Genomic DNA, 16,640 nt, shown 5'->3' with positions numbered 1-16,640 from the left:
AAAAGATAGGTAAAAATTACAGGTGTGAAAGCTGCCCCTGAAGACACAGAGTGCTGTCACAGGTCATATTTTCAAAGGAGCATGTCATCTTTTATGCACATGCTGCGGTGTTACTAAGTTCACAGAATCACAGAGTGGTCAGGGTTGGAAGGGACCTCTGGAGATCATGTAGTCCAACCCCCTGCTAAAACAGGTTCTCCTAGAGCAGGTTGCACAGGGTCATCTCCAGGTGGGTTCTGAGTATCTCCAGAAAAGGAGGCTCCAGAGCCTCTCTGGGCAGCCCGTTCCAGTGCTCTGCCACCCTCAAAGCAAAGAAGTTCTTCCTTACATTCAGATGGAACTTCCCATGTTGCAGTTTGTGACCGATGCCCCTTGTCCTGTCACTGGGCACCACTGAAAAGAGCCTGGCCCATCCTCCTGACACCCGCCCTTAAGGTATTTGTAAACATCAGTAAGGTTCCCTCTCAGTCTTCTCTTCTCCAGGCTACACAGGCACAGCTGTCTCAGCCTTTCCTGATCAGGGAGATGCTCCAGTTCCCTCATCACCTTTGTAGCCCTCCACTGGGCCTCTCCAGTGGTACCCTGTCTCTCCTGAACTGGGGAGCCCAGCACTGGACACAGCACTCCAGGTGCGGCCTCACCAGGGCAGAGCAGAGGGGCAGGAGAACCTCCCTCCACCTACTGGCCACGCTTCTCCTAATGCACCCCAGGGTCCCACTGGCCTTCCTGGCCACCAGGGCACACCGCTGGCTCACGGGCAACTTGCTGTCTACTACAACTGCCAGGTCCTTCTCTCCAGAGCTGCCTTCCAGCAGGTCAGCCCCAGCATGTACTGGTGCATCAGAGTATTCCTCCCAGGTGCAGGACCCTACACTTTCCTTTATTGGACTTCCATTAAGTTCCTACTCCACCCAACTCTCCAGCCTGTCCAGGTCTCGCTGAATGGCAGCGCAGCCTTCTGGTGCATCAGCCACTCCTCCCATTTTTTTAGCATCAGCAACTTGCTGAGGGGACACTCTGTCCCTTCATCCAGGGCATTGATGGGTAAGTTGAACAGGCCTGGACCCAGCACTGACCCCTGGGGAGCACCGCTGGCTACAGGCCTCCTGCTGGACTCTGCGCCTCTGATCACAGCCCCCGGAGCTCTGCATTCAGCCAGCCCTCAGCCCACCTTGCTGTCTAATCATCTATCCCACACTGCCTGAGGAAAGTCTGTCTTTCTCCAGACTTCCTCTCTTGCCTCCGGTGTCTGGGAAACCCGAGGGCTGCCCTTGGCAGTAAAGGCCAAGACAAAGAAGGAATTCAGTAATTCTGCCTTCCCTGTGTCCTTTGCCACCAGGGTACCCACCCCATTCAGCAGCAGGCCCACATTTCCCCAGTCATCCTTTCCCTGCTGATATACTTGAAGAAGCCCTTGTTTTCCTTATCCCTTGCCAGATTTAATTCCAAATGGACCTTAGCCTTCCTCATCGCCTCCCTGTACGTTCTGACTACATCCCTATTCCTTCTGAGTGGCCTGTCCCTTTTTCCACAACCCGTAAACTTCCTTCTGTCTGAGTTTTGCCAGAAGCTCCTGGCTCATCCATGCAGGCCTCCTTTGCTTGATTTCTTACTCATAGGAATGCACCTATCTTCAGATGGGAGGAAGTGATGCTTGAGTATCAGCCAGCTCCCTTGGACCGCCCTGCCTTCCAGAGCCCTAACCCATGGGATTCCTCCAAGCAGGCTGTTGAAGAGGCCAGTTAGCTCTCCTGAAGTCCAGGGTTGCAATCCTGCTTACTGCCCTGCTTCCTCCACGCAGGGTCCTGAACTCCACCATCTCATGGTCACTGCAGCTAAGGATGCCCCCAACCTTCACATCCCCAACCCGTCCTTCTTTGTTTGTGAGTACAAGGTCTAGAAGCACACCTTACCTTGTTGGCTCCTTCACCACCTGCATCAAAAATTTATAATCAGTGCTCTGCAGAAACCTCCTGGACTGTGTGTGCCTGGCTGTGCTGTCTTGCCAGAAGATACCATGGTGCCTGAAGTCCTCCATGAGAACCAGGGCCTGTGATCACGAGGCTACTGCCAGCTGTCTGTAGAAGGCCACACTGACTTCCTCTTCCTGAGCAGGTGGCCTGTAGCAAACACAACAGTGTCACCCATGTTGGCCTGCCCCTTAATCCTTACCCATAAGCTCCCAACTTGTTCTGCATCCACTCCTAGGCAGAACTCGATACATTCCAGTTGCTCTCTCACATGAAGAGCTCCACCACATTGCCTTGCTGGCCTGTCTTTCCTAAAATGTATGTAGCTATCCATGACAGCATTCCAGTCATGAGAGCTGTCCCACCATGTCTCTGCAATTGCAATGAGATCATGGCCCTGTGTGCACTGGTGTATGGGCACTTCAGAGAGGTAATCAAGCATGCAAGTTTCCCAAGAGGGGTGCAAGAGTATCCACCATAGTCACTCACAACCTTGAGGTAGCTGGCCTTCTGCTTCTCATCTTGGGAAGCAGCTAAGGAACATTTGTTGCTGCTCTGGTTGGCCTGGTTTATTCTGCAGTTGGATGTGATGGCATGAGTGTTACCACTTTGGACTCCTCCCCCTGAGTCCTTCAGTTTAAAGCTCACCTCACCAAGCTGACCAGTCTGCTGCCAAAGGTTCCCTCGCCTCCTCTAGACAGGTGGACCCCATCCCTCCATTGTCATCAAAGAATGTCCCATCCTCATAGAAGCCAAAAACCCTCATGATGGCACCAGCCATGAAGCCAGCAGTTGATTTGCATTATACATCTATTTCTGCCTGAACCCTTTCTTCTTGCTGGTAAAATGGAAATTAACTTGGACACCAATATTTTTCACTCGAACCCCCAGGGCTTTATAGTCTTCCTTGACTATGCCCACGTTCTGGCTTGCAGTGTCATCTGAGCCCACATGAAACGGTAGGAAAGGATAGTAGTCTGCTTTTGGCAAATTGTGGCACCCTCTCAGCAACACCTTGGACCTCAGCTCCTGGAAGGCAGAACACTTCTTGTGACTCTCTGTCAAGCCGGTGATGGGCACCTCAGTGTCCCTTAACAGCAAGTTGCCCACTAAAAGCACCCAGTGTTTCTTTTTGTGGTGACCAGACGAGAATATTCTGCAGAGTACTTTGTGTTCCTTTCCATATGGGCTGCTATTTCTGGATAATCACACAGAGGATAATCAAGATGCGGAATACACCTTTTCTGACTGTAGAATAGAGGGAAATACTTTTTTCCTCCCAAACTGTGTTGTCCCAAATCTTCCTTGATGTTGCTTCAAGCTACAACAGCAGTATATAAATGGTTTAGCAGATTCTAGCTGCAGGATTTTGTGTCTTAGAGTATACTAACATCCCACATGTGGCCAAGGTCTGAGGCATTGATGCTGCCACGGTGAGTCAACACTTTTTGGTATCTCAGTGGAGAATGCATGCAGCAAACATATGGCAAATATTCATAGAATAAAGTACAAATAAATGCTGTTAATACTCTTCTCCATGGAAACTGAAGCTGGGCTTGCTGCCTAAATGCACACCTGCAGTGTACTTACTGAAGCCAACAAGCTTTACTGAAGTCACCAAAGAAAGGGAAGATGTTTGGAAACTTAGCATTCTATTACATTATGTTGCAATCCCTAATGATCTCTGATGACTTTATTTTTTTATTTGTCACTGCTCAGGAAGAAATGTAACAACCTGTGAAATGGGAGCCAGCCCCAAATTTACTTAAGAAACTGCTGCTGATGGCAGCAAGGAATGAGAAAAAGCCTGTAAAGCAGAGCATAGCAGCCCAAGACTGAGATGCTTGATAGGGGGCAGCCTTGGCACCCCCATGCTGTGCACAACCTTGAGGAGTAACCTGCCTCACTGTTTGGATGGCGGAGGCCAGTGGGCTCCGGGTCCAGGACTAGATGTTGTCCAAGCCCAGGAACAGCATGAGCAAGTTGGGAATTAGATCTCAGACCTGGGCTTCTGTCTGAAGCTGAGAGTGCCATGGGCACCAGTTTTTTCAAACCTGCTGTTTATTTCTTCTACCTCATCAAGCTAGAGACATACACAACAGGCATGCCTAGTGCATGTAGAAAAAGGAAAGCTAAGATAGATGCCCAGATGTGGATGGCACTGGCTGCCAAAGCTCTCTGCCCCACCACCCTGAGGAGGGAAGAGCAGAGGTATGTCCCCAACTTTGGCTTCCTCGGTCTGGGCTGCTGTCGGAGTTTGCAGCAGGATCACTGCTGGGACCACAAGCTGAACCAGAACACTGCCGAGGTCTTCTTGAACTACATCCCAATATGACTGAAGATTCATCTTCCTCATTCAGAAGTCAAGACAAAATCAAGCATGAATGGCCTGTAAATGTGACCCACATCACAAAAATACATACATCATGGTTTAACCCCAGCTGGCAACTGAGCCCTACACAGCCTCTCGATCGCTTGCCTGCAGTGGGATGGGGGAAGAATCTAAAGAGTAATAGTGAGAAAACTCACGGGCTGAGGTAAAGGCAGTTTTATAGGTAAAGTAAATGCTACACACCCAGAGGAAAAGCAAAACAAGGAATTCATTCACCATTTCCCATGGGCAGGCAGATGTTCAGCCATCTCCAGGAAAGCAGGGCTCCATCATGCATAATGGTTAATTGGGAAGACAAATGCTGTAACTCCAAATGTTCCCCTATTTCTTCTTCTACCCCGAGCTTTATATGCTGAGCATGACGTCTTCTGGCATGGAATATCCCTTCGGTCAGCTGGGATCAGCTGTTCCAGCCTGCATTCCCTCTCAACTGCTTGTGGACTCCCAGCACACTCACTGCTGGGGCAGCGTGAGAAGCAGAAAAGGCTTTGAGGCTGTGTAAGTGCTGCTCATCAACAATCTCATCATCAATATCTCTGTATTATCAACACCATTTACAGCAAAAATCTAAACCATAGCCCTGCACTAGCTATTATGAAGAAAATTTACTCTATCCCGGCCAAAACCAGCACAACATAGCAGGACATGTGCTCACATATTAGCTAGGACAGATCCATGCTCCTACCAAGATGTGTTGACTAAATAAATGAAAACATCCTCTGTGTTCACATTTTCTTATAGTCTCGCTTTTTTTCTGTAGGTGCAATGAGCAAACCATATAATGTGGGCAGGGTGTGTTTGACCCAAGTACCATCACAGGGCTTTGGGGACATCCAGCCAGGCCCCTTCCGAAGGCATCAATATTCCCCACTGCACCTAAGCCGCTGAGAGGGCAGGTCAGTTGTCTTCTTTTGCATCATTTAGTCAGAGCAAGTCTTCTGCAAAATTGCATTATCGAGAGGGAAGATTTCAGCTACGACTACCATGTCCAGGCTGGATAAGTACCTGTGCCTGAGAGTACAAAAAGGCACACCGCTCATCCAAATAGATGCCTAAAAAGCTGATGGCTGCAACGGGCCAGAGCTCCATGGCTAAATTTCTGCAGAAAGAAGAGATCAGCATACATTGCCTGAATAACTGTCCCACTAAGTTGCTACAAAAGCCATCCAGATTTTACTCCTTTATAACAGGGCGGCAGATGCTCTGCCTGCTGCCTGGGGATACCGCAGCTGCTGACACTGAAATGCGGTGTAACTGAGCAGCTTCTCCTTTACGACAAAAACACAGCTCTCCTGACACTCACATCCTGCCTCCTTGCCCCCTTTCTCTTCGAATTTCATCCCTGAACATTAAAACCAAGGGACCAAAAAAAAAGTGGGACAGCTTCTGATCTGCCAGTGCAGCTGACCTAACCTTGCTCGAGTGCAATGGAGATGAGCAGAGCCTTCTCCCAGGCTTGGGAGGGGAGAAGCTTTCTTGTGTCTCACGTTCCTGTGAGTTACTGCGTGGAGTGTTTTAGATTTAATTTGCAGATCAGAACAAGGAAAGCTGCCAGTGGCAGATAGGCACATAGCTAGCTGTGGTTGTACATTGTATGTGATTTTTGTTTGCCTTTTGTTTGTGAAACACTTTTTCTAGTATAATTGTGCAATTGTCTGAAACATCAGAGTATCTCCATTTAACAAGTCAGGAAGTGCAAGGAACAAGGGTCAGTAATATTTAAAAATACTTATTTATAATTATATATATTTTAAATATTTTTATTTATTATTATAAATTACATCTCTAAATCTTGCCTGCATAAAAGGCTGTTTTTCTTGATTTCATCGATATGTGTCAAAATCCACAGAACTGGATGAGAATCTTTGGGTCTATTCTTCTCAGCTAGTTAAAATTTTAGCTTTTGCCACTGATATTCAAGATGCCTTTTGCTGTTTTAACTTATTCTTATCTTCCACTTCCATGAAAAGGAGAAGAAAAATATGCCTCAAAGAGTTAATTATATTAATTACAGCCCAGAAGAATGGAGATGTTGGGAAAGATCAAATTATTTAAAATATGTTAATTTTTTTTAGGTAATTCATAATAGTTGGTAATGAGGAAAAATGGGGTTGTCTTTGGTTTTTATAATAAAAATGAAAGAAAAGGAAAAAGTCCCACAAAGGATGGATTTGAGTGTAAGATTCAAGGCAGAGCGTCAGAATGTTTGAGTACAATTGTAGTACCCCAAATACCTTGTATGAAATAGGCCAAGCTGTTTTATTCCTCATTTCCAGAAGTTCTTTGCTTTCACCTGGGGTGAGAGGACCACCTGCATGCTCAGACATCTCCTCCCCTCCTGGCCATGAGGTGTCCAATGGCTTTTTCTCTCAGCCAGGTTCCAGTTGGTTTGTTTATTAAGTTTTACCCACATTTCTTAAGGGTGCCAAACCTCTGAGACTCTGACAAAGGTAGCTGACAAAAAAACCCAGGAAGCATTATTACAGCAGAGTGAAATACTATGTCAGTAGTATAATGCAATTATTGCTTGACCTAAAAAAACTGTACTGTCTTACATAGGTCATTATTGCAACATATTAAATTCCCAGAAGCAATACTGGGTTTGTACATTTTTCACAAATACTTCTTTCTTTTTTCTTTTCCTTTTTTTTAACCCTATAATTAGGAAAATCACAGAATTGAGCCTACCCATTGGGAAAATGACAGAGGAACAGTCTGGTTGCTTAATCCCCCAAGAATCCAGGGTCCTCAGTGAGAGCAGAAAACCCCATGGATATGTTGATTTTCCTCTTTTAAATAGTTGATGCATTTTTTTTCAGCGGATACACTTAGGAGCACTAAATGAACATTTAAAGAAAATACAGACAAAAAGGACAATTTCTCATGGCAAAAGCAACTAGAGCCTAGATTAACTTTCTAATTCATGACCTAGATTCTGGTAAAGAAAAAAAATATAGTTTAAATTTACATTTTCAATTTACATTGAAGCCTAAGAAGAGTTATCCTGCTGTTAAAAGGAACTTTCAAATTAGACCACACTTCATGGTCTGCTGTTGAAAAAGGATTTCAAAATCAAATTTTCTGAAATGTCAGAAGTGAAATATTCCCTTTGTGTTTTTCACAATTCCCTGTAACTTGGCAAAGAGGATATCACCACAGGGCTTATTTGTAAAATGTGCTTTGTGAAGCTGTCCTTTGTACCCGTCTGCCAGGCAGAGGTGAAAGAGTGCAGGAGGAAAGTGAAAGAAGAGTTTCTTGTTGGTATTTAGGCAGATTAAGGGGGAAAAGCCTTTATGGGAATACTTCAAGCCAAAGAACAAAAACTACTGCTGGTGCTCAAAACACTGTGAAAGCCTACAAAGTTCAAATGAAACTACTGAAAGGAGAGATAGTATATATTCAAAAAAAGCCCTGAGTTCAGGGCTTACTAGTTCCTTCTTACACATACATCAATCCCAGACGGTGCTTTCCACACACAGTACTGGACTGTGGGTCAACTGAAGGATCAATAGGTGAAAAGTGCTTGATGAGTAAATAGGAAAGAACTTTGCCTTTAGAAAAAGGACAGGCACATAAGTTGTTTTAGAGTGAGTTTTCTGTGTTCTCTCTTTCATGGACGTGCTGGAGACCTTCAACTGAGATAATTTCCTTTCCTTTCCTTTCCTTTCCTTTCCTTTCCTTTCCTTTCCTTTCCTTTCCTTTCCTTTCCTTTCCTTTCCTTTCCTTTCCTTTCCTTTCCTTTCCTTTCCTTTCCTTTCCTTTCCTTTCCTTTCCTTTCCTTTCCTTTCCTTTCCTTTCCTTTCCTTTCCTTTCCTATCCTTTCCTTTCCTTTCCTTTCCTTTCCTTTCCTTTCCTTTCCTTTCCTTTCCTTTCCTTTTCTTGTCTTTTCTTGTCTTTTCTCTTCTTGTCTTTTCTCTTCTTGTCTTTTCTCTTCTTTTCTATTTTCATAATGTTATATTTTAATATGGCTTTGGATTGGAACATTTTGCATTATACTAGACATTGCAATCCCAGCCAATCTGAAGAATCTGTGACACTAGAGAACCGGTGCAATGACCGTTTTTTACAAACCCAGAGACAGACAAATAAAGCATAAGGAATTTTAAGTCTAGTTACTTAAATAGTTATGTATACACTTGCTCTTTTGTGTTTTTGAGAGACAGTGCGAGGAATCCCTATTTAATAACAGTTACTGGTTTATATTTTGAAGAAAAAATGCTTTTATTAGGAGTCAGAACACCTCCTTAAATTCAAATATAAAACAGTTACGTAACTTACTACTATGGATAGCGGCCATATACACACTTCATACTTCACAAGGAAGCAAAAGTGTGTAAATCCAATTAAAAACAAGTGAAAGCAAAAAATGGCTTTTGCAAGGTCCCCTTTAAAAAATGATATGTGAAAATGTCTTGCTGTGAGCTCATACACAGCTATTTGTATAGCTGTACAAACAGACCTTGGTCCCCTGACAAACAACCCAGCCCAGACGATGGAGAGCCCCTCTCCTCCCCTCTGATAAGGACTGGTACAACAGCAAGATTTTGATGTGACCCCACAGGGCAAAGTTACCTTTCCTGTCACTTCAGGAATAGGAAATCCATGCCAGTTGTGTCACAGTCTTCGGCAAACTGTTAATTTTCCAGCTGGGAGAAGTCCACGCATCTTTCTCAAGAAAAGGGCATGGACCTTGATGATATTGATTATTTTAAAAATTATTTTTTATTTGTCTGGAGCAACAATAAAGGACCCATTCATACTCATTTCTTGTTCTCTTTTAGTGACAATTGCTCAGCCATTGCATCAGCCCCAACCTTGGATGGCAGCCGTGTAAGACCTAGTGGTAAAACTGTCTCTGAAAATGGCAAGAGCCTTAGTGTACTCCACAGCTACTTCTGCTCTTAATTAACTTCCCCCATTATCTTCTCTTTGTTCATACAAGAGTGAGAAGTTCTTATTCCACCAGCCACAAGTTTAACCAGCTTCTTCTGCTCCCTGTTCCCAAGAGAACTTCTTCTACAAAACCTTTGTCTTTGTTCTGGGCACAGACCAACTTTGTAGTGGAGGTCTCCTCCTTACCACCTAGCTTGGGTTTGGGATGCCAGAGGCCCTGAGGGAAATGGTGTGATTTTGCAATGGAAATAAATCAGTTTTGTCAGTGCATAACTGCAGAGAGAATAAGAGGGGGAGGGGGAGGGAGGGCAGACTGAAAATAACTTTGGTCTTAATAGTTGCCATTTCTCATCTCCTGTAAACATCTCCCAAAGAACATGGATTTGGACCCTGAGGATCCACAGGTACCTTTCCTCACCTTCCCCCTCCTGACTGACAGCTGGAGTGAGAGTGGAAGTCAGAAGAGGAAGGGTGAAGGCAATTGACTGTCTCTTGGAAAAAACCTATACCTAGAGCAGGCAAAACTTAGCTTTTGCTGATGTGCAGAAACATTCTTGTTGCCACTGCTGCTGGTACTTTCTGTGACCACAAATGGAGAGAAAGTACTTCTGAAAAAACATCTGGTTTTCTCTCAGAGGGAGCTACCACACTTGTGACACACTCACATGAAATAGTGAACTGGTTAGTTGACAACTCACACCTCCATCTCTTCCCCTGTCTCCTTGTCTTGAAGGAGCTCTTGCTGGAGCTGCTGATGTCTGAAGACCAAGGCAGGGGATGTCTCAGGCAAGGGGTGGGGTGAGGTGGATGTCCCTTTGTCCTCACAGTACAACATGACTGTGCGCAGTGAGACCTTGCTGTGAGCATGAATTCACCTTACAAATAATGGAGTGCTGATTTAAGGCATCCACTGTTAATAATTAAAGACACAGACTTAAATGTGGTGTATTAAAGGGCAGTTTATCCTCAGAACTTGTGGACAGCCATGTGATCATTTCTGGCATTTGACCTGCCTGGAAATCAGATGACCATTTTCCCATTCTCATGAGTCAACAAAATTATGTTTGGGAGACAATGATCCAGTAAAGGCTGGGAAGAATGGGACCTGATAAGACTTTCAGTTTGTTCTTTCATTTTCATTTGATCAAAACTGGTTCCTGCACAACCAGCCATTCCTCAGATATATTATTTTTTCCCCTGGTTTTGAGTATCCTGCCTGTTAAGACATTATGTGTCTTTCTTGCAGTCTGGAATGTCTTCAGCTGATGAGTCCATCTTTATGTGCTTATGCTTAAAAGAGACTAATTACCCTCTGTCTTGACCATAAAGGAAAATTGGGCTGAGTAACTCAGGGAGAGACATCCATTTTATTTCCATTTAAGTTAAAGCAGAAGGATGCCTTCAAGCACTATGGATTGGGTCTGAGTTGTACAGCTAGAATTCCAGTGCAGTTCCTTTGGTGCTATCTAAAATCAAAAGGAGCTTTCCCTCAGATTTGCTGGGCCGCAGAGATGCCTGGAGTTAAGTAACAGCATAGAGAAGGGACCTGTTACTTCTGATTGTCCCCATTTAGAAGCATTTTGGAGACACTCTTTTTAGCTATGGTGTCTTGTTTGATTTTGGGATTGCCTTCGCAGTATTGGCAAAAAATTTCTCTCTGCACGTGACTTTCAGTTGCTATCATGTGAAAATATTGAAGCTGGGAAGAGAATGAATGATCAAACATCGAATTGTGGCTTAGTCCAGAATGCCTCTCCCCAGGCTATTAATTTGTGCATCCCTCGCAAGTCCATCATTATTGGTTGCACAGTTTTGCAAGTTATTAATAAATAACTAGGAGAGGTAATGTTCTTTGCTGCGGTGTGCCATCAGCCCATTTCTTACAGCCTGCGCCTCGAGAGTAGATTGACGGTGGCTGGTATTTCTGTTTTGCAGATGTTGTAGAGTTTTGCAATGGAAAGGCTGGTATTTTTGATGAGCTTTTTTTTCGCTGTTGCCAATACACAGCAAGCACCATCGTAAGTATATTTTGTTATTAATTCTTCACTTCTAACAAATCCTTTGAAAGAGAAAGTAGGAAATGGTAACAGACTTTATAGAAGTTCAACAAAGCCTTTTTCTTGGACCTTTGAAATCTGAGTAACCTTAAATAGGCTAAAATTAAAAAGCTAAGACCTGCCCTTTTAAAGCACTTTTAAGGAGAGAGATCGCCATTCAGTAGCAAATAATAAAAAAGTCCTACTAAAGCAAGATGTTCACACTGTTATTGCTGCTTGTTCATCTTTAGCTTATGACATTTATTGGCTTGAAAAATCTTGGTAAAGAATAGCTCTCTTTTCTGTAATTGAGATATACATTGCAGAAAACAAAGGTTTCACGTTTGGAACAGCTTCATGATTTTTCTATACATATCCTGTATTTTAGTGGAGATTCACGTATGTTGATACTGGTTCTTCAGTTGGAAATAGATGCAAGTCTTTGAGAAAACCTATGGAGCATATCTAAGGTCCTTCAAATTGACATTTATCTGTAGGACAGAGGTACAGGAGAAGAGATTCTTGCTTTATTCCAACCAGGATCAAGTGTATTCAGGTACTTGCTATAGTCAGAGGAGAGCATTGATGAAATATTTAGGCAGTCAGGTCAAACCCTCCTCCCGCTCCATGTCAGCCCATCTTTGAGCCTCAAATACTTATTTCTATATTTATGAGGTTTTAACCAGGTGCAGACTCCTGCCTGACATCTGGTGTTGACCTCCAGTGTCCACATCAGCCCCACAGAAGCCAGATACTGGGTACCTATGGTACACCTTGAGTACCATACACACTTCATCTTCAGTGAAACACAGGCTTTGTCATTTGTGATAAAATCTTAGTGGAAATGAGGACTGAGGGTTTTTTTCTTTAAGGTAAATGGATGTGGGAATCATAAAGTGCTGAATGTATTAAGTATATGAAACTGGACATTACGTCAGGAAAACATCATGACACTTCAAGACCAGATCTGGCTTGTGTCTGGCTGGTTGAGATCATGGGCAGTGTGCGCTAGTGACCATGTCTGTGGGAGCTATTGCATAGGTAAACTTTTAAACAACTAACTATACTACTGTTAAAAAAGACCCTAAATTTCTGTAGGCTATGGCAGAGAGCAAGCATTACACTCTCTTTTCCGTATGTCGAGATAGGTCTTGTGTCAACTTTTGCTAGCGCCAACAGACTCTGAGTGGGTCATGCAGTGACACTTTTAGAGTAAAATCCCTTCAGTGCCACTGAGAAAATACAATGAACACAGCTGAAAATGATCTTTCTTCTCAACATTCAACCATTTGAATGTATATAGAGGCCAAACCTGCCTGACTAATGAGTTAGAGAAGACAATTAGACAAATGAAAACAATAAAGATCAGGATCAAGCATTGCATGAGAGTAGATGTAACTGAAAGACAAGTTTCATCTTTCATTGTAAAGTGGAAACATTAGAAAATATTTTCACAAATGGATGGATAAAAAATTTTTCACGTTTATTGAAGGCTATTCTTGTTTTCTTTCCCGAGATCATTATGTTTGTGTGAAGGCTCAGACTACCTGTGATGCATTTCATGAATCATATAGGAGATGATTCTTACTTATTTTCACAGAGCAACATGATTACTATAAAAAAAGGAAGTGAATTTATATTTCCTTTTAAAAAATAAATCAGCTTTTTTCCCTATTTCTACACCCCACTTTTCATTTTATAAATTTAAGAAAGAAGAAACCTAAGAAAAAGTTCAGACAACCCATTCTGATAATGGTGAAATCATTTGCCTTTTGTTTTAGAACCTTCTGCAGAATAATCATTTTCCAAAAGCAGCTTTCTTGAGCTCAGAACTGTGCTTTGTGTATGTACCATCATATCATTAAGACACAGCTCTTCACATAGTTCTCTGATTTTTGTGTGTAAAAGATACTTGAACAAAAGAGGGCAAGAATGATGATCTACATTTTGAAGGGCACAAAATTAATTACCAAGAAGCACCAGAGCAGAGTTAAGAATAAAGGAAAGTAATAAAGAGAAAAAACTAAATCCCAGTCAGTTTAGCCTCTAACTCACTCCTTCCCAGGGCTGTGATCTCACTTGCCATGATCTCTCATTACCAGGATCTCACAAACAGTGACATCTCAATGAAGATCAACCACCTGCAAACCCCATACATGGAAACTGATACCTCCTGACATATTAAAGCCTAAGATGGCATAATGTGGGTGCTAGTACATGAGCATACATGACTTCATAGTACCAAATATGTATTTATGAATATCTATTAAGTGTCTCAGTGCATAGCCTAGTTTTGTTTCCGGAAAGTTGAGTTTATAGAACTTTCTCTGAGTTAAACCAGGCTACAAACAGCATTGGCAGTCCCTGGGAAATAGTGCAGGTTTTTTTCTCTACTCTGCATAGGGACTGATCTTTTGTAGGACCTAAATGTGATGGTTCTGTATTTGGAGATCAGTCGGAGAGAAACTGTCTTCTTTTAATCTCTACTTTGACTAACAAGGGGGGTGGACCAGGTGATCTCTACAAGTCCCAAGTTCAACTATTGTGAGAGTTGTTTTTTTCTTTAAAATTTATATCTGTTGGACATTCTGCTGTTATGAGAAAATCAACCTACATGCTGGATAACCTGTTTCTATGTTATTTTAGATTTGTTATAACTGCCCCAAATGTGGTGCATTTGGGCGTACATGAGACAGTAACAGTTCAAGTCCACGGAGCACAGGGCCCAGTGCAAGTTACTGCATACTTCAAAGATGATAGAAAAAATCAGCTCCTATCAGAGAAGTTCGTCTTTAACCTTAACCAAAATAACAACTACCAAGAGATGAAAAAAGTAATGGTGAGTCTACCATCATAGCGATGTAAATGTTTTAATCTGGTGATAAAAAACACAAAATCTGTACTAGGAACACAACACAACACGGAACCCTAGAGACAGGTGACAAAACACCAACAATTCCAGTGACAGCAGCACACTAATAAATCAATGCCTAATATGATTTCAGTGGTGATTGGGAGTGCTTGGTTTTGCCCAACAAGCAAGCTCAAGATTTTTTCACATGGTCAGGAAAGATCTTTTCATTGCTGTAGATCAGTGATGATATTAACTTTAAAAACATTTATTATTGTATCACTGTTTGTTGTTCTGTATTGCTTAAAGACTATATTCAAGCCTTTGGGGTACAGGTCATTTTTACAAAATAGAAGAAATCTTTAAAAATATGCAATCTCTCAGACAAAAGCCTGTGACATTTCTGCAAACCTACAAGTTGATTAATTCCTCTTTACATCCTGATTTGCATCTTTTGCCTTTGACGTGGATTTTGAAGTTTGCCAGCATTTAGTTCGGGCCTGCTAGTTTGGGCTATTTGGTTGGGAAAATAGCTCTGATTATTCCCAAAGCCAAAAGCTGAGCTTTCAAACCAGGTTCCTCTTGAGCATGATGTTTAGAAACATTATATTAACCTGCATGAAGTAAATCTCTAATTTCACAGCCAAGATTTTAGCAAATGAAGGATTACAGGATGCTGCTCAAGCTATCAAATGACATGGTAACTGGAATTTAACATGCATGTAGACTGAAGAAAAGCACTGAGCTGGAATTACTGCCATCGGGCAGAAGAACATGTCTTTCCATGGTGGAAAATCGGGTATTAGATAGTATTTCTACTTAAAAAGAAATACTCATCTAGGAAGAAAGATGTAATTGAGTATCTTCTGTTTAATGGTGATAATAAAAACATTTAAGCACTTTAGCTGTCTTTGGGCCTCAGCTGTGTGGTTCCAAAGTTAGCAAGGTTCATATCTGACTCTGTGGGGTTTTTCCTTTTGTCCTTTTCAGATCAAGCTGGGGGACTCAGCAACAGGATTTGTTCAAGAAGAGTAATCAGCCATATGTTCTGTTAGTCACCGAAAGCAGGGAGCTTCATAAGGACATCACTCAAACAACTCGCATCCTCCTGTCTTCCAAGAAAGGCTACATTTTTATTCAGACAGATAAGCCTATATACACACCAAATTCCAAAGGTTAAAATACAAATGTTGCACTTAGATGTTAAATATAGATGTCACAAGGGCTTGATTAGAAAAAGTGATATTGACTTGATCCTCCCTAGTGTAAATCCTTCTCATTTAACTCCAGCTGTCTCTGTGCTTACTAGCCAGTTCAGCTTTTAAACTTGCATTCTTCAGCCAGGGCTTCTTCAGGGTCTACACTGCACATTGCAGCGGCCCGTGTGGAAATGCCACTGGAGTCAGAAAGTCATTCTCTCTTCTAACAGGAGCCAGACAATATCTACTCATTTTTGTTCAAAAAGCTTTATAGCAACTTTCCTTTGGAAAACAAAATTGTGAGAAACCTGCAAAAAAACCCCAATTACTTCTACTTGCAACACCTGCAATAAGTATCCTTTGCACTTCAAGACCACAGCTGTTTTGTTACTTAACACTCTAATTAAATAATAAGAGGGAAGTAAAAAAAGTTCTTGCATTTGGTTGCATGCCTTGACTGCAGAAAGAATACAAAAGTGAGTGAAGCTCCCTGAGCATTTTTTAGAATTTGCTTCAAAAAGGTATCTGTTTGGTCATGTAATATACAAAGCCTGTGGAAGAATGCAAATTTATTTTTTCATTTTTATTTATTTTTTTTAGAGTTGTTTTCATCAAAAGAAATTGTTTTTTTTTCTAAATTCAGTAACTCAGTTTAGAGCTTGTAATAATTACTGTCTGGACAGGTCAGAAATATATATATATGTGAGTACATTTTTTTCTTCTGTTAAACAGTAAAATACAGGATCTTCGTTCTGGACAATACTATGAGGCCAATAGATGATACAGTTACAGTTGCTGTGCTAGTAAGTATACAAAAAACACTGTCAATGAGTGCTTGCACAAACTATGATAAACTTCCACAAAAGATCCAAGAGTAAAACTATAGCTATGACTCCTCTCCAGAAACAGTATTTACATGTTGTGAGATACAACTAGTCATTTTTGGCCAACATCAGGAGCACAGAGGGACACGTAACATTTGACTATTAAAGTAGGAAAGTAAGCAGAGCATTTTCTCTTCCTTAGGACTAGTATAGGAACTTGAGCTTTTGGATGTAAATGTTTGACACCTGGAATATAATGTTATGCTTGTTTTCTCTCTCTCAACAGAACTCAAAAGGAATGGTCGTGAAAAAGTCAGACCGGAAAATCAAAACAGTGTTGAGTGAAAGCTTTGAAATACCTGACATTGCCGAGTATGTTACCCCTGTGCCTTGTGCGTTAAAGCAGTTCGCATCTCAAAATGTCGCTATCTTCAAGCTAAACTATCTTCAAGCTAAAAGCAAGAGTCCTTCCCTT

General features: G+C 42.1%; 1 protein-coding gene across 1 annotated transcript in view; it reads left to right on the top strand.

Moving 5' to 3' along the window:
- Positions 1-15,109: 15,109 nt before the first annotated feature.
- LOC101924008 (complement C4) overlaps positions 15,110-16,640 on the top strand; it is a gene marked incomplete at its 5' end in the record, with an annotated part of 42,626 nt that continues 41,095 nt past the window's right edge. Inside the window, 3 exons of the mRNA XM_055803121.1 lie at positions 15,110-15,317; positions 16,074-16,144; positions 16,452-16,537. Of these exons, the coding sequence (XP_055659096.1) occupies positions 15,110-15,317; positions 16,074-16,144; positions 16,452-16,537 (365 nt within the window). The remainder of the gene's footprint in view (positions 15,318-16,073; positions 16,145-16,451; positions 16,538-16,640) is intronic.

Source organism: Falco peregrinus, chromosome 4 (genome assembly GCF_023634155.1).
Source record: "Falco peregrinus isolate bFalPer1 chromosome 4, bFalPer1.pri, whole genome shotgun sequence".
In the NCBI taxonomy this organism is placed as follows: Eukaryota; Metazoa; Chordata; class Aves; order Falconiformes; family Falconidae; genus Falco; species Falco peregrinus.
The sequence above is the reverse complement of the archived record's forward strand: the minus strand, read 5'-3'. Positions and strand labels throughout refer to the sequence as shown.